We start from the raw sequence: 25,297 nt of genomic DNA, 5'->3' as shown, positions 1-25,297 counted from the left end.
TTTTTTAAGGGTGTCAACAAGCATTTGGATAAGGGTAATCCAGTTGGTATAGTGCACTTGGATGTTCAGAAAGCCTTTGACAAGATCCCTTATCAAAGGCTCTTAAGGAAACTAGGTGGTAAGGTCCTCTCATTGGTCAGTAACTGGTTACAAGGTAGGAAACAAAGGGTAGGAATAAATGGTCAGTTTTTGCAATGAAAGAGTGAGGTCCCTCAAGATCTGTACTGGGACTTGTGCTGTTCAGTATATTCATTAATGACCAGGTAACCAGGAAGAACAGTGAAGTGGCAATATTTGCAGGTGATACAAAATTATTCAAGCTAGTTAAGTCCAAAGCTGACTGCAAAGAATTACAGGGGGAAATCTCACAAAACTGGGTGGGTAACAAAATGACATGAAATTCAGCATTGATAAATACAAAGTAATTCACGTTGGAAAAAATAATCTTAACTACACATATATAATGATGGGTTCTAAATTAGCTGTTACTACTCAGGAAAGAGAACTTGGAGTCATAGATAGTGGATAGTTCTCTGAAAACTTCAGTTCAACAGAATGTTAGAAACTATTAGGAAAGGAATAGAAAATAAGACAGAAAATAACATAATGCCACCAAATAAATACATGGTGAGTCCACACTTTGAATACTGTGTCCAGTTCTGATCGTCCCATCTCAAAAGGATATTAGTGGAACCGGAAAAGGTTCAGAGAAGGGCAACAAAGGTGATCACTGGTATGATCACTGCTGTAAAAGGAGAAACTAAAAATATTAGGGCTGTTCAGTTTAGAAGAGAGGATTTAGAGAGGGATAAGATAGATATAAAATCATGAATGGTGGGGAAAAATGAATAGAGACGTGTTATTTACCCTTTCCCACAACTCAAAACCAGGGGTCACCTGATGAAATTAATAGGAAGCAGCCTTAATACAATTGAGAAGTACTTTTTCACACTATGGACAACTAACCTGTGGAACTCATTGCCACGAGATTTAACGATGGTCAAAAGCATAGGTTTAGAAAAGAACTAGATAAGTTTATGGAGGATAGGTCCATAGATGGCTGTTAGCCCGTATGGTCAACATGCTCAGGGTAACCCTAAATTTCTGGCTGCTAGAAGCCAGCAGTGGAAGACAGCCGTGAATCTCTCCACAATTGGACCATTGGTCTGATCCAGTATGGCAGTTCTTATGTTGTAACATTGCACATCTAAGAGCAAGAAGCTCAGTTAAACATCTTCTGATGAGAAAACTTCTTGTTGCTGACAACTCTGTTCACTAAACACCTTTCACCCCCACTATCTTCACCTTCTGATGAGAAAACTTCTTGTTCCTGAGAACTCTGTTCACTAAACACCTTTCACACCCGCTATCTTCACCATATTCTAAATATTAAGTGGGAAACCAAAATTTCTGCTACTGAAGTAGTTGAGATAGCAAGATTGTCAAGTCTAATCTCTACTTTCAAACACAGACGTCTCAACTGGCTTTGTCTTCTGCAACATGTGAACAATAGATGTGTTCCAAAGGATTTCCTGTATGGAAAACTTGAGGATGCTCTAAGGCCAGTGGACCGACCTAGGTCCAGGTTCAAGGACATTTTCAAGAGGAACTTAAAAACTTTGACAACCCAAGCTGAGAAGATGCAGCTAGGAACAAGCCACACTGGAGGACTGTTCTGCACCAGGAAGTCTAAGAGGCTGAAGAGAGGTGAGTGAAGAGGAAAGTACAGTAGGCCTCAAGCTCTAGTAGTACACTGGCTTCTTCATCTGGCCCTGCACCTTTTGACTGCATTATCTGTGGTATGGATTGTCAGTTGAGAATTGGACTTCTTAGCCACTCACAATGTTGCAATGTGCGCACAATAACTGAATTGCTTTGGCACTTACAGCATTGTCTTATGAGATGGCCTGTTGCCATTGGATTTGTTAAAACCAAAAATTATGCAATAAAACTGTTCCTAAACCTTCACTGGGCAACCGGGAGGCTTGTACAAAACTAAAATGAAGGGAAACAGATGGAAAGTTAATATTTGTAGTTTGTAGCCATTTTCAAACAGTGGTGTGTACCTTCCATCTGCAGTTCCCACCCTTATATCCCTCCCCGTGAGACTTTTTCTGGGCAGGCAGGTCAGAAAACCTGGAGACCCTTTTAGGATTGCCAGCACTTTTTTTCTCCCTTCCTCCTGGGTACTGGGCTTCCTTGTGGGCTTAGGAAGAGATGCGGGGATCCTTGGCTGATTAACTGGATAGCACAGTGCAAAGTCCATTGACTCCCGTGTACCCAAGGATAAGCTCTTTTCCCTGCTCAAGGCACTGTTCTATGCCTTGGAGCAACAGTTCTCTCTTCTTTCTTGTTGGGATGAGAGTATGGGGTGGGGGTGGGGCCTTGCTGTGGGCATCATGCTTAGTAGCCTTTGGGGGTCTGAGAAGGAATGTTTCCCTCATTGCTAGACTGGCCTTGGCAGTGGTTTTTTTGTTTTGTTTTGTTTTTTTTCCCCCTGTCAAATGTCCAAGGACCTGTTGGGTAGGCTAAGTAAATCCTAAGTACATCCAGGGCCGGCCTTACATAGAGGCGAACTGGTAAAGGCTGGGGGCACCTCCGGAGCAGGTATAAATGGGGCACCTCTGGAGCAGGAGTGCCCCTCCCCCTCCTGCTCTGCTGGTGTCTGCAGCCCCGTGGCTCCTGCCTTGGAGCCGCCCCGCAGAGGCTCCCGGGAGCTTCCTATCTGCTGGGGGGAGGGGACGGAGGGCGCTGATGTCAGGGTGCCCCCTGCCGCCCCTGCCATGTACCCCATCTCTGCTGAGTGGGGGTATGCGTGTGGGGACAGGGCTTACCAAGAGAGGGACGGAGCTGCTGGCAGTTGCTGCTGTGTCTGAAGGAGTTTTCCTTCAGACTGGTGAGTGCCATTCTCTTAAAGGGGCAGCACTTGGTCTCTCACATACTCCCACAACTCTCTCACTCCCTGAGCTCACACACTCTTTCACACTCACCCCCCAACACATACTTATATTGTTGTTGCTGTTATTGTGGGTACTTCTGCAAGGCACATACATTCTCGGTAATTTTATTCTTTCAAAGTGCTGTTATTTTAATTTTTTGATCGGTCTATGCCATGGGTTGGCAACCTTCGCATGTGGCCCATCAGGGTAATCCACCGATGGGCCGCAAGACATTTTGTTTATGTTGACCATCTGCAGGCACGGCCCCCGCAGCTCCCAGTGGCCATGCTTCACCATTCCTGGCCAATGGGAGCTGCGGGAAGCGGCGTCCAGCACGTCTGTGCACTTTATAATTTTATTTCTTTCTTATGCTTACATTTAATTCTTTGAGTAGTGAGTTCTAAAATGCCTAACCTGTCCTGGCTAGAGTAATTATCATTATTACTTTTATTATCATATTGTGCTTTGTCATTCATTATTTAAAGTGGTACAGTCAAATAATAGTATCCTTCTAGAATGTAACTTTAGCTTGTACTAACCGTAGCAGCACCGGTTTAAAAAACATTAGCTAAACACACAACTTTAGACACTGGGCAGATGAAGGTTGCTTATTTTCAAATTGTATTTTTACTTATATTTGTAAAATAACTTAAAATTTGCATGAAAATAAATGCAGTTCCATCTATGATACCAATAGCAATGATGGAGTCAAATGTTAGTGAGTCACATACATGATTGTGATCAGTAAACATAAATGCCAAAATAATTATAAAAATAAATTCCCTTTCTTAATAAAAGAGAAAAAAACCCTTAATTACATGTGTTAAAATTATGTTGTTAGTGAAAAACAATTGACTGAAATAGAGTAGATAATGGTAGTAACACAGAGTGTCTGTTAGAGAAAGTAAACAGATTTTATTTATTTTTATTTATCTCTACTGAAGTTAGTGTACAAAGTATTAAACGCGTGTTTCTAATATCTGTGTTAAAGCTCCAGAACTGATACCTCAAGGCTTGGGATTGGGACTATCTTGATGTATTTTCTCCTAATTGTTCTAAATTTAAATATAAACTTTAATCGTGGCTTTAATTGGAGTTTGTATATATTTTTTCTTTCTTTATATAACAATTAGATACAGTGCTCCTGTCAGCTAATTCCTAAGTATTTATCTGCAAAAACCTTAAGAGTTTTCAAGTGCATAAGTAATCCCTGAAATAATGATTAAAGTTTCCTCCCTCCCTACCCCAAATTTGAAATGGGGCCCTGGGTGAGCCAGGAGAGCTGTGGGTTCTGGCAAGATGCATCCCCCGTGTGACAGTGTGAAGCCTGCCTCAAGCTACATGCTGGCATCAGGCACCACGATCCAAAGCAGCAGTGCAGAAAGGTGGCAATACACCATATACCATGCCACCCTTACTTCTGCACTGATGCAGGAGGTTCAGAGCTGGGTGCCTGGCCAGCACCCGCCAATATCAGGCTGCCGTGCCAGTGCTTAATTTGTGCCAGGGCTGAGCTCTAGCCTTTGGCATCTCTTTCAATATAAATTAAACACTGGGAGGCAGCGGGGCCCAGAGGTGATGGGGGGATGGAGGGGTAAGCCCAGGGAGCTTGTGGGGGCCAGGAGTGATGGGGGTGGCACCAAAATACAAGTTCACCCAGGGTGCCATTTTCTCTAAAGCAGCCCTGTAGGTCATAATATGTTCATGTTGTCATAACTTAGCAACTGTCCAGTACAGGGATTCCAGTTCCCCGATAAATGGGAATTGGAAGCAGGATTACGGGAGGGCATTCACTAAAGAAAGGGGTATGAGGCTGCAGGCCTTGCAAGGGGCCAACCCCAATATTCTCAATCATTATATGCCTTTTTAAAATATCTTTTCGCTTTTGAGAAATCCTAAGTATATCATTAAATCCTATCATATGACATGAATTTTAAGTATGTGGAAAGCGCCAAATGTATTACAAGTAAAACAATGAAAATATGTGGAAGTATGGTGGTAGCAACTAAGGCCCTGATCCTGTAAACAGATATGTGTGTGCTTAATGGTAGCATTTAACTTACTGCACAGCAGTGGGCACCTTTTTATGGTGAGGTGCAGAATTGTTCTTTCAAGTGACCTGGTGGTAAACACATCTGACCACAATAAGATAAATGCTAGCCTTTTGGCACGTGTCATTGTAGCACATAGACAAACGTGTTTTTTTGAGTACTACTTGAAATCCAAACTCAAAGGTTTAGAAGACCAAACACCCTGTATGCTGAGTTTGTTGTGCAGCCAGTGCAGGTATGATGTGAACTGAGCTGCATCTGATCCTGTTCCTGCTGGCTTTGTTCTTGTGAACCATTAGGGAATTGAAACAAGAATTTTCTTACTCTGCCAGCTTACAAGAACAGAGCTGAAAGAAGGCGCAGTTCCAGAGGGATGAATGAACACATGTCATGTGCATGATTGTATCAGGAGAGCAAGAGACCCAGTGCCCTGAGTGTATGTTTTCTTTTGATTATAAGCTGAAGAACTGTTATTAAGACTGTTGCAGCTGTTGTTTCACATAGGGTTTTCCCCCCGCTTCATTTTCTGAGGTTTTTTTTATTTTATTTTTTTATTTTTTAGAGTGGCTGGATAGTTTAGGAAATTGATAATATGGGGTATGTAGATCATCACCTCTAGATTGTTGTTTTGAATCCAACTCAGGTAGGCTGAGTGAAAGATACTACCCTCTGATAGATCTTTGGGGGCTCATGAGTTAATGGTCCAAATCCCAGTGGACCAGTGTCAACGTCACAAAAATGAATACCATCACAATGACACTAATTGGCAGACTTATTGACAGAGAGATCAAGTATTGTGTGGCACAGATGTTGGACAGTTTTTCCACCCTTAAAGGGAGGAGTTCTGGGTCATTATTTGGACATTACTAGGGAGTCTGCACTGTCACAGTCAGTGCTGTAACTGGTCTGTGGATAGATAAAAGACTTTAGGCTGGCTGTGGCTGTCATTCTGGCATTAGCACCAAATTCACACTTTTATTTAAAGGAATATTTTGAAACCATTTTTCTTTTGTTACTAATACATTTTAATCTAATCTTCTTGCTGTCTGAGTTTTACACAGGTGCTGTTTTCTGTCTTACACTTTTATTTAAAATAAGTATTATTTGCATTCTTTGTATTGAAATGGTTATGCTTGCAACAGGAAAAAACAAACAAGAAAACAAGTTATGGGAATACTTCTTATTTTTCTTAGAGTAGTATCCCTGTGGGTGCTTCACGTGGCACGAGACAGGAAAGCGCATGTGCAGCCCAAACGGGCCCTGCTAATAAAAACCTCCGATCCTAGGCCCAGGGACGCATATACACCTAAAGTGGAGCACCCATAGGGACACACATCTTGAAGAACCTCAGTTACAGCACAAGATAAGTAACCCTCTCTTCGTCTTCAAGTAGTGTCCCTATGGGTGCTCCACTTTAGGTGTATTTGCGTCCCTGAGCCTAGGATCTTTGTACTTTCATTAACTTGCTGAGGGCTCTTAGGTATAGAATGGGCCTCCAACTGCCATTCTTTATTTGAAATAGGAAATACAACTCATGGAAATGCTCAGGTTGTTACAGCACGTGGTTCGGGGGTTGGGGGTGGGAGGCATCTTGGGGCCTTGACCAAATTCTCAAAATTGCCTGAAGTGGAGTACCATTAGGAACACACTTCTTGAAGAACCTCAGTTACTGCACAAGGTGAATAACCCTCTCTTCAAAGTCAGGTATTCAAGCAAGCAAGAAATAAGTTCTTGTGCACTGATATGAGAAAACCCCTATTTCCAAAAGTTGTGGCATATTTTTTTTAAGCTTCTGCTAACAGTACTGTTAGGTCAGATGTCCTGAAAAACAGCTCAAAATAGGGGGAGAAAAGCTTTGTATCATTAAGAAAAGAGAGGTCCTGGATATAGTTATATTTATAGAAAATATTGAGCTTCTAATTAACTTACTGCTCTTTCTTTAACTGCTAATTTTAAAAAAATGTTTCCAGTGTACTTTTTTTAATTTAACAGTGGATGAGCCTTGGTCTTACCTCCGGATACTATATTAGGAACCACAATATTTGCAATTCACTTGAAATTATATGGTGTTCAGCCCACATTGGAAATCTTGGGAAACTTCTCAGGTTGTGTAGCATAAGGCAGAAGTGAAAAAATTTCAAATGAGGTTGCCTTGGTGGGTGTAACAAGAATTGGAATTTAGCCCATGGACTTCAGTGTTTAGCTGAAAGGAGCCTGTTTTCTTGATCTGGCAGCATCTGTGCATTGATATTTTCATAATTTTATTAGGGTGGAATAGAAATAGGGTTTGTTTGTTCATGTGTGTAAATGAAATTATTGGTGGTATGTTACTGTTTGTTTGTATGAAATCTTTTAAAGGACTTGCTGAGCTAGAAAATACATTTATCCTATATTTATACAATACAATAGGAGTATGAAAAAAAAAGACTGCTTTTGGAGATAACATGATGTGCTAGACACCCCTGTGAGACACTGATCTGTTTATTTAATCTCCTTTTTTATACTGCACTAGCATCCAGATCCTGATATCTAACACCCTGATTCTGCAAACACTCATGTGTTCCACTTTATGCACATGAATAGCCCTATTGAAGTGAATGGGATTACTCATAGGGTGGTATCCTGGCCTCACTAGGTATGTGTACACTGTTCTAAAAGACCCACAGCACAGCCATAGCTCTCCCAGGTCAGCTGACTTGGGCCCACGGTGCTTGGGTTGTGGGTTGATAAAACTGCAGTGTAGATGTCTGGGCTCTGAGACCCTGCGAGGTCAGACCTGGGGGGACTCTGCTGATCTGAGTCTTGGTGCAATAGATATTTATTGCAGGGTGGACAAACTCCCTGAAGTCAATGACAAAACTCCCATTGACTTTAGTGAAATCAGGATTTCATCCATAATTCTTAAAGTTAAGTATGTGAATAAATGTTTGTAGGATTAAGGTCCAAGTAACAACCAGGAGGTATCAAGCACCCTTAACTTGTAACTACCCATTCTTCATGGGAGTTGAAAGCATTGAGAATTTTGCAGAATTTAACACACAATGAGAAAATATCTGTTTTAGATTTATTGTCTGATTTGACAGATTTATAAATAAAGCAAAATACTTTAAAATAAAAGCAAAACCTCTTCATTATTACATAAGGTCAGAATGTATTATTCAGTGGTATAAAGCCATCTGATGTTTGGTTTACCTTTTTTTTTAGATAGCTGCTTATTCAGATACCAACTCTGCAGTGAAAGTCTCTCTGTCCTCTATGTTAATTAACTATTAGAAGTTTCTTTCCATGTAGTGTGTACATAATTTGGCACATCCCAGTACTTAACATTTTTGTTTTGAAAGTATAAGTAAAGGATTCATTGTAAGTCACTGGCTTCTCAAGTTCTATATAATTTGTACCAGATGTTCTTTTCCTTAGATAAGCTACTAATTTTATAACTACACCTTTCAATTTGGATATACAGTAGAATTCACTTTTGAACGTATTGGGAAGAATTACGTGTATTTTGGAATAAACTAAATCCACTGCTTTATTTTATAATCTATTTCCATTCTCCCTCTTTCCTTTATTTTAACAATTAACAGGCGGAGATACTTACTTGTGGATAGGCTGGCAAGAAGGCGCTTGATACGTTTATTAGTATTATTATTTATATTATTATTATAGTGCCTGGGAGCCCCAGTCAGGGCCCAGGACCCTTCTGTGCATTGTTCAAACACAGAACAAAAAGGGTCTCTGTCCTAAAGAGCTTACTCTAAATGAACAAGATAGACACAGGGTGGGGAAAGAAGTAAAACACATAAGCAGAGTGAACAATAGGATGGCAGCAAACAGCATGTGAGTTCCTTGATTGATTTATTTATTTGTTTACTTACTTACTTATTTTGGGGTTTAGTTAGGAGGGGATAAGCTGAAGAGAAGGGAAAGTGAGGGGAACTGGGAGGGAGAAGATGGTTAGAGGAGTGATTCTGAGGTAAAGAGCTGGTGATGAAGGGGTAGGGTTGGAGCAAAAAGACAATCCGCTCAGAGCAGAGAAAATTTAGTCAAAACTGTAGCAAGTTCTCCAAGGGACTCCCAAGGTCCGTGCTCTGGCTGCTTCTGCCCTACCGGCTGGAGTCTGGCTGACTCCTCTATGCAGCTTTTTCCCAAGTCCACTTGTTGGGGGTGAGGAGAGAGACCACTCCTAGTGCCCCAGAGTGTGTGTGAGTTCTCCCCTTGAGGTCCAGGAGGGTAGTGAGGTGGGGGGCTGTACTTTCCCTCCTCTCCTCCCAGTGCACAGTCCCTACCTTGGCAGGTTCCTCTTTCAAGTATATTTATATTATACCTTCTTAAGTCACCCCCTTCTACTCAAAAACCCCAACCAAACAAACAAAAAAACAAAACAACCTCCCCCGCAAAAGCCTCTGAAATAAATAATCAATTACAAAAAACATAAAGGTAAATGAATAAAATTAAACATAAGCCCCCAAATCCTATCTCAAACAGTTTTGCAAAAAGATGTGCCAGAGAGACTCCATGAAGTCAACTGGGGACTTCACTTTTGCTATTTATTTTACATGGAAGGCACATACTATGGTGATGGGCAACAATATAAAATCCTAAAATACATTTAAAAAACAAACCAAATATACAACAAATCCAAGACTTACGTTGCAAGTGCTTTAGTATTGCCCACATGTAAATGGAACATTTCTCTTTTTTTTTATTGATAGGTAGAGCAGCACAGCAACACCTACTTTAGGTATATACTTGGTGCCACTGGTATCCATACATTCACATAAGGTAGAGAACGCCAGATTTGTTTAATTATTGGCTTTCACAAGCCTGGCTTGTTCATATCCCCTGGCCCAGCCATAGTGGAGACTTCTTACTGAATTGCTTGACATCAGTCTGTTAAGTGAGTTTGTCTGGGTTTTTACCAATCATATCCCTTTTTTCAATCCACTGAGTAGAATCCATCTCTGTCCTATAGATAGTATACAATACCCCTTTGAAATCTTTCTAGTGATACCAAAGAGGTTTGAGGAATAAAACCTTGTGAATGAAAAACTGTTTGCTTGATGATTGTTCTGAAAAAAAAAAAGACTAATGTGCACTGCTGTTAAAGCACGCAGATTGTATCACACCTTCAGATTTTTGTAACCTCTTTCTTTGAATGGTTGAAATAACAGCTCAGTCATTTTATCCAAATTCAGCTGCTTATTAACATCACTGCTACTAGTGGCATTTCCTAGGAGAAATGGTTGATGGTCTGTCTGGTTCATACTAACATCTCAAAAAGCACCATCACAGTTGGTACTAACTGGCACTCTTATTTCAGGGTCAGGTATTCATAGGCTGAAGTCCCAAATGAAAACTTAGGCTCATACGTAATGCAGTGCAGTGCTATGGGAATGTTGAAGTGTTGGTAGTACTCTCCTTTGGAAATAATATATACATTAATGCCTGAAGTTTGTAGGCTGTAGATAAAGATCACTTTTTGACTATGGTGTCCTGGCCTACATTTCATAAAGCAGGTTCAGATGTCCAAGGTGCTGTGAACATTAATTGTTGAGTCTGCTTGCCTACACAGACTCTTTCCAGCTAGTGTTCATCTCATTGCTTTATAAACAGCTTTGAGTATTCTACATGAAAGCGGCTATGGAAAAATAAATTGTATTCTGAAGTAAAGGGCATTAGAGCTTTTAAAAATAAATTCCAATACCATCAGACAGTCGTATCTGTTCTAATAGTATTTATTTCTAGTGTGCCAATCGTAGTTAGGTGCTATATACACAAATTGAACATTAATTCAGCAGAAAAAGATCATAGTTTGTGACCCAAAATGCCACTAGATGTGTAACACAAGATGTGTGACTGGTAAGTTATTTTTAGAAGAGCATGGAAAAAATTATAGTAGGACATAGTATTGAATTCTTTTTCCTTCTCCAAAATGTCTAGTGATAAATAAGTGATCTCTTTTCATAGGAATGAACTGGGGAATCTCTGACATGCTATATTCTCTACTTTTATGCTTTCTATTAGCATAGGTATCAACAAAATCCTAAGTTATGAGGTGCTTGACCTAATTATCTTCAAACATACTAGAAAGGGGTTGGATCAAGGAGATATTGGTGGTAGGTATGTTGTGAGGAATTAGTCTAAGAATAATTCTCAAAAGAGATCTATGAACTCATGATCAGTGTTTCAGCTTGCATGACTGTTTCCAAGCATAGAAGACTTTGCCTTCTGAAGCAGCGTGAGCAAATAGTCTTCCACATAATTTAAGTTTTAATTGTGGGGCACTGTGACAGGGTGTACCAGACCTTTGTGGCCCCTGCTAGAGGTCCCTCTGCTCTGCTACACCCCACCCCAGGAAGCAGTGAGGTGGGAAGAAAAGAGTAGCAAAGATGAGTCCTCCAGGCCTGCCTAGAGAAACTTCAAGAGGGCAGCCATCTTGGAAACTAGAGAGACCTGGTCCTCCAAGGGCTAGCAACAGAGCCCAGCAGGTTCATATAAAAGGAGCTGCAAGGTCTTAGCAGATCAGTTCCTGGCTGTCCAAAGGAGTCTGAAAAGTAGTCAGAATGTAGGGCTGGCTGAGTTTACACTGAGACTGCAGAGGGAGAAGAACCTGAGGATGTTGGCCCTGAGATAGGTCTGGAGCTAAAAGGGCACAATAGGAAGTGTCCCATGGAAATAGCATCAGAGGGTTGAAGTTGAGCCATACATGGCTGCTGTTTATAGGGTCTCTGGGTTGGAACCTGGAGTATTAGGTGGGTCTGGACTCCCCTACCATCATAGATAAAGTGGCATAAACCCCAAAAGGGACAGAGCTTATTTGAGAGCCATACCAAAGGGCTGAATTTGAAAGGCCCAGAGCTGGGCTGAAGACCCTAGGGAGATCCAGAATCCTGGATTCTTTAATAATTCTTTAAGGGGTTCATTTGGACTTTGTGACTTAGCCAAAGCATCAAGCCACTAAGGAGCTACCAAGGCTAACCTGCAGCGGACACCAGAGGTGAGAAAGGAGTGCGGTACTACACCCGGCCACTAGGAGTCCCTCAATAGGCTGTGAGTAACACTGGTTGCAGAATTAATCGATGCTCAATAACTGTTTGTTTTGTAATGGGTGGGCCCATGTCTCATCAGAATAATTATACTTCTAATGCATTCCTTGATGAAGACTCTTTTGTCTTACATAAATAACTACCAACCACTGATTTTAGGAAATTCCAGATACCTACAATTCCCATTGACTTCTGTGGAAAATAAACACCTACCAGAACTGGCCTGTGTGACAGAAATAAACATTCCTGTTTGGAGAAAACAGAACTCCCTGTGTGTGTGTGTCTGTGTGTATATGTATATATAATATAAATACACTCAATTTGTTTTGTTCCAAAAGTGATTTTGAGTACGTACATTTAGGAGTAGGGGGTCTAGCTCTGAAAATCAGAACCTTTTAGGTGTCTTAAGTTGGGCAACCAAAAATTGAAGCACCCAAAATTCACTAGTCATTCTTCAAAGGACTAAAGGCAGTGCTTAATTTGTAATGAAAGAGATGCCAGGGATCAGGCAATTTGTTTACTTTCATAACTGATGCAGCAAGCCTAGAGGTGCTGGGACTACAAACTGCCAAGACTAGAGGTGCCAGGGCTTGGCCCTGACAAGCCCCGGCACAAATGAAGTACTGAGTAAAGGTGACATGCAGGAAAACCAAGCAGTTAACCTTTGACACATCTTCCTACGTGAATATGATATACAGAAATCATAACAAAGTCTCTTTACTTAGAAATTATTTGGAACAAATCTTGTTGGTATTACTCATGGAGGGTGAAGTCTATGGATTTCTCAGAATATTATAAAAACACTTCTGGAGTCGAGCTTTGCCCTTGCCAACTGTGAATGTGAAATTTAATGGAAGTGTGTTAAATGCATGACCTTGATGTAGAGAATATTTATTCTTGGGTGTTGTTTCTTTTTTACAATGTGCTTCCATTAATAACTTTTTTTAAAAGCAGGGTTCCGCTTTACTGTAGATTGGTTTATTGGAACAGGGTTAGAATTTGGTCAGCCAGAAAAGAGTTCACAAAAAAGGCCATAAATGAAAAGAAAATTATGATCAACTTTTAAACAAATATTATACGAGATGCTATGCTTTTGGCCTTTGCCAGTGCCTCTTTGATCTTTGCCAGCCACTTTCCCATCTTCTACTGCTTTGAGTATGGAGGTTTTGTGAAACCTGTTTTTTTGGTTATCTTTTGGGTGAAGACTTTGTGTTGCTAAGAAACAAGGGGACTATCCAATAATGGGCCTTGTATTGAATTGATGGATTTTTTTCTAGAGGTTGTATGATCAAATGAAAGTTCATGTTCTACAGCTGTATTAGTGGCAGTAAGGGACAATGGGGCTAAAGCTTGCTTGCAATCATGAAGAAATAAGGGATGTAGAAAGGCCTCTACTGTAAGTGAAGAAGTGGTTTCCTTGCTTTGTTACTTTATGTATGTTTATACAGAAGGTAAAGAAGACATTATCTGAAACAATGAGCAGATAGAAAAATAAACTAGAAGGTAGTTTAGAAATTAGAGAGAAATCACAGTGGAATCTAGGGAGACTGTAGAATCTCAGTTTGCAAAGACAAAGATTCTCATTTTCCCCTCATTGTAAAATGGTTATTAGAAATAACATCCAGGTGAAGAGGAAATAGTAAAATGTGGAAATTACTTTGAGATTTTGGAAAAAGTTCTAAGAACCTGTACTTTTAGAAATTTCCTAAGGGTCTGAGTGAAGCTTCTCAGAAGAACCTTTAAAGACATTTACCTGATGTCTTAAGAATTGTTCAAAGACATTTTCCTCTCTAAGCAAAGGTTTATTTTTTTTAATCCTATACATTGAGAGTGAAACCATGTGTGGATCTGGATGAGGATTGCGTTGCAAAGATTCTGGAGACTATCCCAGCTGCTTTCTATATTATTAAGACATCTAGTTCAGAACAGACCTCAACGAGTATTCTCCTTATAACCTTTGCCCTATCTAATTATAGAGATTGGGTTTTGAAACTGAGATTGTCAATGTAGACATATATTATTTTATGGTAATAAAATCTTTATAATCCCAGATGTTTCAGATCTTGTGAAGCTACATGTTTGCAATTCCTCATCTATAAGCAGAAGATTTTAGACTTAAAAGCTGTTTTTGCCTTTGGTTTCTCTGTAAGTGCTGGGTGGAATAGTGTATAATACATGATGGTGTGGTATAAAGATTTCATTGGCATGTGTTTGAGGGTTGCAACACCCCGAGACCACCCTGCCTCCTTAGGAATTTAAGCCTTTCAGTAATGCAAAACCAGATTGCATATTGTGATTCTCAGAACAGAGTAATTTTTGGACAAAGAAGAAAACATTCTTGTGGCAGGTAGATTTTTAAAAAGCTCCTTCTTAAAACTCTTCAGAGATTTGGCATGTTAAAAGTAGTTCTAGGGAGGCAGATTCATTTATTTATTCATTGAATTCTTTTCTATTCTAGATATTTATTTAGATTTTTAAAACATAAAAAAGTATGCGTCCCTTGCTTTGGACATAACTCACAATTATATCGGAAGAGGCTGCCTCACCTCATTGACAAATAAAACATCAAACAATAAGACCCTTTCACTGTAAGCAATGGTAATCAAGCTGCTCTAAGATTCAGCTCATCCCATTCCGCAAATCCTGGGAAGTAGATGAACCTGGTTGTCTGACTGAAAATTTTACAAATGTGGGTTATTTTGAGACAAGTTTTAGAGCAAATTCCAAAGTGGAACATCCCTCATGTAGAAAACCAAGCCAACAGGTCCTTTTCATTTCTATTGAAGGGCTCAAACTCAAGTGAATCAGATGATGTCATTTGAGGCAGGATAGCCCAGGGTGTAATTCAGATAACCACCGCCCAGACTATTTAGGGTCTATAAGTTAAAACCAGCACCTTGTTTTCTCAAACAGCAATGTGCTGATGTTTGTGCTTATCCCAGAGTACTGGTCTGAAACTCCACTTAGTAAGTGGGATACTTCATTTTGCACTAGCTTTAGTTTTCAAGTGGTCTCAAAATGTAACTCATTACAATAGTGGTAATATTGAAGTATCGTTTTGAAGATAAAGCAGTAGATAACTGTGGCAAGATCTGTATCAGAGAGGAAAAAAATCCCACCCTGTTCATTTAGTGCAAATAAAAGAAAGTGATCTTGCCCACAGCTATTACCTGGGCATCCATGGGCAACTTGGGATCTAATAAGGTATTCACATTGTGCACTGGTTACAAATGGCTGACACACTTTCTCAATTATGGGTGGTGTTAGATTTGTCATCTCTTCCAGCTGCTTCCTCCAACCCACCAACATTAGTTGCATCTAATCTAGGTTAAGTCATAGCCCTCATCCAAGCTCATATAGACTCTGAGTTATTCATTACACAACATTAGCCTGGTACGATATGATAGCGTCATAGTGCTGGGTATCATAGAAAATACATCTCTGCTCCTCTTTCCTCACTTTCACCAGTCTCAAAAACAATTGAACAGGAATGGTGAAAAAACAGATCCCTTTAGTGCCCCCGTGAGAGGGTTCTTGAGGGAAAGGAACAATTGCCTACAGTTGTCGTCTCAGAAAAATTAAAAACAGAGCCACTCTGGATTAATGGGTGAGGTGGTCAGATGTGCATAACAGTGCTGCATTTATCACACAGTGCTGGCTGTGGTTCTGGGTTTGCTTTGTATCTTTGGAATGAGAGATTCTGTGTATTAAATCCTTTCTGAAGGATTTGAAGGAAATACTAGGCTTTTCTTGGTGTGCCCTAGCCACGTTAGGGTTTGAGATGGAGTGAACAGGAAGTGGTAGTGAATGGGAAGAGTCTGACAGGATGTGGGATAGATAAACTAGTCACCTGTGTAGAGGATTATGCACAAGCATTCCTCTCTTAAAGAGGCAGCAGACAGAACTTTCATTAAAGTCCTGGGAAGTGTAGCAACTCCAAAACTGAGTAAAATTGAAATTGGAGTGAATACAGAGCAAAATGCAGTTATGAGTGATGATGGGGCAACAAGTGCAATGTGACTTAAAATTAATGTCCAGTTCTTGAGAGGCCTGCTGAGGCCTCAGAGCACGTATGTAGCTTTTACCCCCACTGTTCATCTTCAGTGACTGAGTGAGCATGTAGATTTTTTTTACCTAGACATATTGCTACTCTGGCGTTGTGCCATCTTTCTGTGGTTGGCTGGCAGTTGTGATGTGGTGACTGTACTGCATGCAAACAGAGCCATGAGATTGAGGTAAAGGAACTAGATGTGACCCTGTTCATACTATATGATTAATGTCTACGATGCTGTTCCTTTCCTGTAACCAATTTTAGAGCATATCAGGGCAGTTCTCACCATTTGGGATTAATATCACTCTACTTTTTGTGAGTTGAGCTTCTTCCCTTAGTGTAGCTACTGGGTGTCTGCCTCATTACTTGACTTTAGTTAATATAGTGTTTGGACTTGGATGTCTTTGGGGTACTCCATGTTATTTGGAAACGTACACTTCAAAATAAAACAAAAGCAACCAACACTTTTTGTTTAAAATAATTTATATTTATTGTTTCCTAAAATTCACTATTTCTTCAGTTCTGTGTTCACCTGTAAACCCAAAGGGAACACCCCCATCTGTACTGCCAGTGTTGCACATTAAAAATAGTTTTCCTTCACCAAATGCTCACAGCTGGTTGGATTTGTTTTCAGTCTGAAGATACATTGTATAGTATTTGTCCTTTTCACATAGTGCTGAACTTTAATAGGTTGAGCTATCCTAGCTTTCCTTTGTAAATTAATTCTGTTTCAATACTAATACTTTGCACTTATATAGGGCCTTTTATGAAAACATCACAAAGCACTTTACAAAATTAAGTCTAACGACATCCCTGTTAAGTAGGTATCGTCTCTTTGCAGATGAGTAAACGTAAGAAGAAAGAGGTTAAGGGCTTGATTTTGAAGAAGTGCTGTGCATTGATTTAAATGGCAGCTGCAGATGGTCTGAAAACCAGCCCTTAGTAGGCAATATGTAATGTCAGTAGCTGAGATTAAAATACGTCTTGGAAGTTGTGGCTCAAACCCTACTTTTAGTCTTAGCCACCAAATAATGCTCATTTCCTTTAAATTCAATCTACGTATAGCATGGAAAATCTGTTGCTGTTGCATAAAATTACATTGAAATGATAGGAAATTATCTTGAAGAATGCAGTCGTAAGTTGCATAGAAAGAGCCCTTAGGATTCTACACCTTTGTAATCTATATATAAAACAAATATTATTTTTCTCACATTTCTGCAAGGTAATGCCATGCATACATTTGTAGAAAATGGACAGTAGTGTCTGTAATGACAAAATACATCTAATATTAGTAAAATTCCGTTGAGTAGTTTCAGGTTTTCCTCTCAGGTTCTGCTTCTAGCTTTTTCCACTGAGTACTGAAGAGGATAAAAATATCATGGCAGTTTACAGGAAAAGGAGCTGATATTTAAAGCAAGCATACACTGAATTTTCTTTTCAAGGTCTGTGTAGTCCAGTATTTTACATTGGTGTTAAAAATGACATTACCCAACCAATCACATACCAGAGCATCTATATTATTGGTATAATGCTGAACTAGCCCATACTATGCATACAACCCCACCTAATAAAATAAAAACATGGCAGTTTTTTCCATATAGAAATAACTGACATATTAAATTACAGTTTAAAAGAAATAAAATAAATGTAATACTTTTGACTGAGTTCTACAAGGATGTTGGTCAAACAGTGATTAACATCATGTGTGGTATAATCCTCAATGTTTACAGTTGGTTAGGGACTATAGTATTACATTAGGTGATGGGAATCAACCTGGGGAGTGCCTTATTGTAGAATATGCATTAAACAGAATTCTCTCTGCACCGACTGAATTTATTGATTAATCCCACTGCCACATGGATTTTAAATTACCTTGACAAATGATAACTTATTTAATACTGTCTGTGACTTGTGTTTATGGAAGACAAAGTTGGTCGGGTCCTTCTAAAGAAAAACAACAATGTGCCAAATGTAATTTTAGTATGGAGTGTTAAGAATGGTATAATTATATCTTACAAAAGTGTGTGATTTTTTGCAGATAATAGCTCTAGCAGATGCGGCAGAGGAAAACCAAACCAATATGTTCCAGGCATTCACAAAGTTGAAAAGTGCCACCCAGCTGGTGATTATGTTGATTAGTCTGTGGCAGAAGCTCAGCACTGACCAAGTTGCTATTCTGGAAGCTACGTTTTTGCCATTAATGCAGGATACCCAAGAGCTGGTAAGGATCTGTGAGATTTACTGAAAATCTGGATATGTGGAAAAGTACGAACTGATCAATTAACTTGGTTTTCCCAATGTGTTCTGTAAATGGCCGTTCCTTATAATGGAATGTAATATTTCCCTTCCCACTATACTGTATTGAAAAACTTTATTTAAAAGGGTTGTTTTAAGATTTGCTTGAGTCTACTTCAAATCCATTCTTCCTCATCAACTGCGGTGAAGCCTTCGATTTGAACATCTCAAGGTTTGCATTCTACCAATTAACTTTCAAGTTAACCAGTCCTTGCTTGTCAAACCAAATGGAAATATCCATATATCTAATATAGCTGTATATACATCTATTTAAATGCTGGTGGCAATTGTGATAATAGTTTTGTAGTTTGTTGTTGTTTGAATGAGTTGTAATAGGTCTTATCTGCATTGTGGATTTGCTGCAGTTATAGTCTGTGTCTAGCAGTGGAGCAAACCCCTACTGTAAATAGGCAAAGTTGCTGTATATTATGATTTACCCTGGTTTTAAGCTTGGGGTAAGCACCACTTGTGCAGATAGCAGCTTTTTTAAACTGCACCAGCTACATCATTGGCTGTTACTAAGGCAAATCCCCAGCCTACACAAGGCCTTAGATTAAAATAGCACATCCTTAAAAACAGATTCCAGATACGGGAAAATGGCATCTTGTTTTAAAAGACCTACTAAAAAGCATGTTTGAAAATATTGACTATATAGACCATATTGCTGGCATAGCGTAGTCTATATTTCTGTTAATTTTTCCTTTGAGCCTTTGCCTGTAAACAATCTTTGTAGTAACTTCCACAGCAGTCAATTATGACATCACAGACCGGATTTAGGATTACAATTTCATGTGGAGAATAAACAGGAGAAGGTGAACTCTTGAAAAGAATGTCATAAAGAAAGGGTTATTAGTGACAAATGGAGAAGAAGACCAAGTGAATTTTTAAGGAACAAAGGTTCTGTTAACGATAATATTCAATATCTTATTAATAAAGCACAGGAAAAAGATTTTCTCTTACATGCTACTGATTATGATAAGTGCTTTACATTTTCAAAGCCTTTCACCAGTATCTAATTATTCCTCATAGCACCCTACAGGATAGGTAAATAACATCATTTTATAGATGAAGATACTAAAAAACATAGATGTTAAGTAGCTTGTTCAAGGCCACATAGAGCCTTAAACAATTGTGTCCTGAGGCCCATTTGTGATTCACTACTCTGTGGCAGCAACTTTTGTCAGGCTTGACATACTCACTGCACCATTCACACTGATGCCATGATATTTATGTAAAAGGTGATGTAATATATTGTTTGATATCTAACAATACACTTGTCATTAATGTCACTGTGAAATGTTTGTTCCAGTTCTACAGGTAAATTATGGATATTCTCTGATATTATGTCCTGTAAACAGACAAAACCCTCCTGCAATTTTGTAACAGGGTTAGGTGTGACTGGGTAGATTGCTGTGTTAGAGCTGCTTAACCCAGTGACACTCAGTACAGACTAGTATGCTGGCTGGCAGCGTCCTCCTATGAGAACTACAGCAGCAGACCTTTTTAAGGCACTAAGGGTTACAGAGCAGGCAGTGACATAACCCCTCACTGTCATGTTCTGGATTGTACCCCAGAATGTGACAATATTATCCTGTGCTTTATTAATAAGAAATATATATGGCACAATTTGTTTATATAATAGATATGAGTTACAGGACACAATCTTATTGAACAGTAAAATTCTCACGTCCAGTCCATACTGTGAATATATCATGTGTGTGCAGATCTCTATTGTATTCTGTACTTGTTTAATGTGTATAACTGTCTGAGTGTTCTATGGTTGTGTGTAAACATACAGACCATGCACTAGAAAAGCACATTGTCATTAAGAAATCCATCCTACTGTTTGAAGAGAAGTTCGACACACATCTCTTTTTGAAATGGAGACAATATTGTACAACTCCTGTCAGAATTGAATGGGGAAATATATTTAATGAAAACAGAATGGAAAACTAAAAAAAAAAAAAAATCTAAAAATCTATTTGAATATTAAATTGCATACTCTTAATTCACAATTACATTATAATAAGCTGTGCTGATCTATTACAATGTAAACTGAATCCAGGTTTCATTATATAGCCAAATTTTGGGCTGGTCAGTAGCCATTTTAGCAAGCTTGGGCTAAGTTCCAAACGCACCTAGGAATACTCGTCGTTTCAACTAGAAAACAAGTGAAACTTGGTGTTTCACATAGTTTTTACCCCAAACCTGGATAAACAGTGGGCATTTGGGCTTTGGTGTTTGGACTTACTGAAACCTGAAACTCAAAGTGAAAAAGTCAGGGGTGTAAATTCACATGAGCTGAATCAGCAGAAGGTTCATTTGAGTCCCCTGAAAGTGGAAACTATCTGTTCCATTAGGGCTTATACTACTGTATTGCTTTGACACACTTTCTGGTACAACATGGGAAAATCTGTTATGTATCTTAAAATAAGAGATACCACTTATTTTTATGGTTCCCATGATGTTACCAAATAATGTCGTCATAGGAATTTCACTGCACAAAATCACCCATTCTCTATTATAGTCAAATTTGTGATGTTATAGTTAACGTTTGCTAGGCGATGCCTTTTTGATTTTTGCTATCTTTTTTTTTCTTTTACATTTGATATAGCTACCAGCTAAGTTGTTTCCACACTCAACCTTTAATTAATCTCATATTACAGTTTTAATTTGGGGAAAGAGAAATGTTTGAAGGTAGAAATAGTTATTTTTAAAATAGTTGACTATGTTATGTAATGCTGTGAACTTGAGTTAATGATCTTACTGAGTTACAGAGAAAATATGGACACCGTATATGTTAAAGCAGAATAACATGAGGAAAACATTGTGGCAAAAGCAATTATTAAATGCCAAATAATAGTCCTATTGAAATTAATGTCAAATGAAGTTAGAACAGGCTTTGGGTGTAAGTGAGAAAGAAAGAGAATAGGATCGCTAATTTGACAAAAAAGCAATCTCCTAGCATTTGTACATGATATAGGCTTTTTGTTTGTTGCGTATTTTTGTTTCTTTAACACAAAGAGCTCCACTTTGTGAAAGGGGATCCCTTCGTGACTGAAAGTTCTCAAGATTAAATATAAGTTGTAAGTGGATTAATTTTGATATGTACAATTTTCTCAGGGCTGCTAATGTTCAACATTTCTTGATTCCTTCCCCCAATGTTTGCTGCTGTTAAAAACTTGTGGAGAATGATTTAAACTTTTTGGACAGCAATGTTCTTTGTATAACCCTTTTTTTAACCTATCAGGAATCGCAGCTTTGCTGTTTTCACTAATTAGCATATATGTATAGTCCAGACTCTTGAGTTCAGTTGAACTACAGTAAATCCGGACCAAGTCCCAGGGATGTCTTCACCCAATTCATGTCTTCTATAACAACTTTTTAGAATGGAAGAACCAAAGCTGTCATCCATAGTATAGTGAGACGGTCTTTTCCCAATTTTTTTGCACCATTCAGTTTCTGTCAACTCCTCTTTAGTCCTAGTTATTTTAAATTGTATTTCTTTTGTCCATAGGCCTATAGAGATTACTTGTGGTTTTTGCAAATATTTTTCCAGCACTCCAAAGATATATCACTAGGCAGTGGCAGTTGGTAATGTGAGGTTAACAATTATATACCCCAGATGCTGGAATTGCTATCAAAGCAAAGTCATTGTAGACTTTAACATCTTTCTTGGAAGTCTTTTCTTCTTCCATTGATGGAAGCTTATTCAGGGCTTTACATAATTGTTGGCATAAAAGACACTCTAACTTGTCTCTTTTTATTCCTTTTAATCTTTCATATTTGCAGTGTTCAGCAAGACTATGAACTGCAGTAATAAAAACATCCTGGCTCCTCCTACTAAATTTGGTCCTTACATATATCATATTCTGCCTATGTATGAAATGGGCATCTAAAGCCTCTTTCACTTTGGTTTATTCTTTCTTTTCCTCGTCGGTATGGCACATAGGATATCAGCAGCAATCTCACCGTTGGCAAATATCAGGGAATTTACCTGGTATTCTTGTGCTTTGCCAGTTAAACCCAAAGCCACCTGGAATTGCTCAGCTCTTTGGATCCAGTAAGGTCAGTTACAGGAGTTGCCAAAATTAAATTTCGATTACGTAGCCATGGGCTCCATTGCTGCTCTGATACAGGGCTCTGTCTGCTTCATGGAGCAGCTTTCACAGGTCTCCTCCCTGATTTTCCATTTTCCCCACTTACTCACCACTCTGGTAGTCTCTCTGCTTTCCCAAATTCCTTCTTTTAAAAGAGGGATTCACTTACTTCTGACACCATATTAGAGTAAGGATATAACACAAAAAGCCATGCCTTAAGCACTAGCTAGTGAACTTCCTAACTGAGAAGTTCCTACATATATTAAGCTTCCCCTCCAAGACATCATGATTTTCTTTGCTAACTATGGTGGACCAGGCACTCTAACCACTATACACTGTGTATTTGATGTATATATTTGGCAGAAGCTCCGTAGAGGGAGAACTTCACCACTTATTTTGAGCACAATCAGTAAATGCCAATAAATATCTGTAAATCATTCTCTTTCAACAGTTAATTTGCTTCATGAGAAAATGGTACACAATAGAGGTTTGAGTGAGGTAGGACAAACATACCAAGTCAAATCAAGCTGAATTCACTCTGATTCTTAACTATGAATTTCATGGACACAGTTGAAAAAGACAATTTCTCTGCAGGGCAAGAAAGGAAGGATTAGTAGAACCCGTGAAATCCTGTGGTGACTTAACCTGTATTACAATACAGTTTCACCTGCTGCTTCCAGCCCTGAAGGGTTTACAAACAATCCTTGCCCTATTTGGCTATCTCCTCGGGTATTTTCCAGTCTTTTTGTCATTCATCTGCTATTCTCGCTGTGGTTGGTGCGGGGAGGGGAAAAGTATATTTTTTCTCACAAGTCGTCTTGGTTTTGCCTGCTTGCTATAAAAAATATAATTAAAAACAAACTTTTGCAGGCATCAAATTAATTTGGTATTGTCACAGGGTGGCTGTGACTGGGTTGATTAAAGTAGGTCCAGTTCCCTCAGCCAGAGCAGATGCTCCTGTTTGGCCAATTAAGAGGGCGGGGCAATATCCAGCTTATAAAAGGTCAGGGAGAGACCCAGTGAGACAGACCTGGTGAATCAGAGCTGGCTGAGTGAGCATCAGGCAAGTGAAAGCTACTAGGGGAGTGTAGAAAGTCCAGGTAGGAAGCAGAAGATGTTTCCCAGTGGAAGGCTGAAAGCAAGGGGAACAACAAGAGGGTTTCATTGGCTGACATCTTCAAACTAGACCTTGGGCCAGAGGGCTTCACAGGGTTGAAGGTAGGAGTAGCAGCAGAGGGCGATGGCTGCTGGCTGTAAGCTGGAGTGCTGGAGCCAAGGGCTAGAAAAGGCTTAAGATGGGAGTAGCAGCAGAGAGGGGCTTACCTGCTGACATCTCCATACTAGAGAGCTGAACCCAGGGGAAGAGTAAATGGGCAGAGGGGAGTGAGGGATGCTCACCTGGTTAAGATGACCTCCCAGCAGAGAGGCTGTGGGGGTTCCTGCTATGAAGAGTAGGGTTTCACTCCACTCTTGAAGGGTTGGGGTGGCTGTCTTGGCAGAGAGACAGTAGAGGCCTAATGCCAGGGCGGCATGTCCTGAAAGCTAGAGCATGGTGAGAGATGCTGGGCATGTACATTTCATGTACTATTTGGGCTATGCTGGGGAAATTCTGTAGGGTGGTTGTGGGACTCTTTTTATGGCTTACATGCATTGGCCTGTTATAATAAATTAACCCCACAATAGCCATTTGTACTAAGAAAAACTGGATTGTTTGGGCATGGGGGCGGACTCTGAAAGGGGAAAATGAGGCAAGTGCATCTGTCATGCTGCGGCCTGTCAAGGGGGATCATTCCAGGCAGGGCCACCCTATGACAGGTATCTATGTTCATAGTTTTACAAATGTTATTACCAAAAGGGATGATTATGATCATGCAGTTTGTGCTCCTGTGTAACACTGTGGTGCCTGCATCAAGCCCATAACTTCTGGTCGAGTTAGAGCATAACTTTTAGACCGACATCCAGTTTTGATTTAAAGACTTCAAGTGATGGAGAATGCACCACATTGCTTGGAAAGAAGTTCCAATGGTTAATTACCTCTTACTAAAAATAAAAGCACCTTAGTTCTAATCTGATATTTGTCTAGCTTCAGTGTTCAGCCCTTGTATCTTATGTCTTTGTCTGCTAGGGTAAACAGCCCTCAACTATCAGAAATCTTCTCTGTGTGTATTTACTTAATAACTGTGATCAAGTCACTTCAGCCTTCTCTTTGTTAAGCTAATTAGATTAATCTTCTTTAGTGTCTGATTTTTACCTAAACTACAGAAGTGTAGTAACTGCTGAATGTGCAATGCACCGTGGCATTTCACAACAATTTTCATCTAGACTTCTTAGTGACATCGCTGATGCATTACAGTGAACAACAATTCTCTTTCCCAGTATATGCTTCAAAAGATCTTCATGCATTTGCAGTCCATAATGGAATCCCTTTCATTTCTATTGATTTCATTTATTTCAAAGAAGTCAGAATAATGTCAATGGAGAGTCCTGTGGATATTTTTTTCTTGACTGAATGGTCTGTAGATCCAAGGTAATGTCAGCAGCATGATCTTGTACAGTATATTGCACTGCTGTTTTAAATGAACGCTGGTTAAAATTAGTATTAAAAACACCCCAAAAATGTCCTTACCTATATAATTAACATTTTTAAAATAATTAAAACTGAAGGTACTTTAAAACATAACTTTACCCTTGATGTTTTGCATGCAGTTAGTTTACTTTTTTGCATTACATTAATTGCCGACAATGAAAGTAGACTGGTCAGTTTTTCTTTCTGGCTGTCTCACGCTAGCAAAGTGCTGCAGTACTTGAATTGTAA

The 25,297-nt window shown here is 39.3% G+C and overlaps 1 protein-coding gene across 7 annotated transcripts in view; it reads left to right on the top strand.

The window, feature by feature from the left end:
* BBS9 (Bardet-Biedl syndrome 9) overlaps positions 1 to 25,297 on the top strand; it is a 434,982-nt gene that overhangs the window by 204,282 nt on the left and 205,403 nt on the right. For all 7 annotated transcript variants that reach the window (XM_084619984.1, XM_084619986.1, XM_084619982.1 and 4 more), the window contains one exon: positions 18,126 to 18,308. In XM_084619984.1, the coding sequence (XP_084476110.1) occupies positions 18,126 to 18,308 (183 nt within the window). The remainder of the gene's footprint in view (positions 1 to 18,125; positions 18,309 to 25,297) is intronic.

This window comes from Lepidochelys olivacea (assembly GCF_965140295.1).
Source record: "Lepidochelys olivacea isolate rLepOli2 genome assembly, chromosome: 2".
In the NCBI taxonomy this organism is placed as follows: domain Eukaryota; kingdom Metazoa; phylum Chordata; order Testudines; family Cheloniidae; genus Lepidochelys; species Lepidochelys olivacea.
The sequence above is the reverse complement of the archived record's forward strand: the minus strand, read 5'-3'. Positions and strand labels throughout refer to the sequence as shown.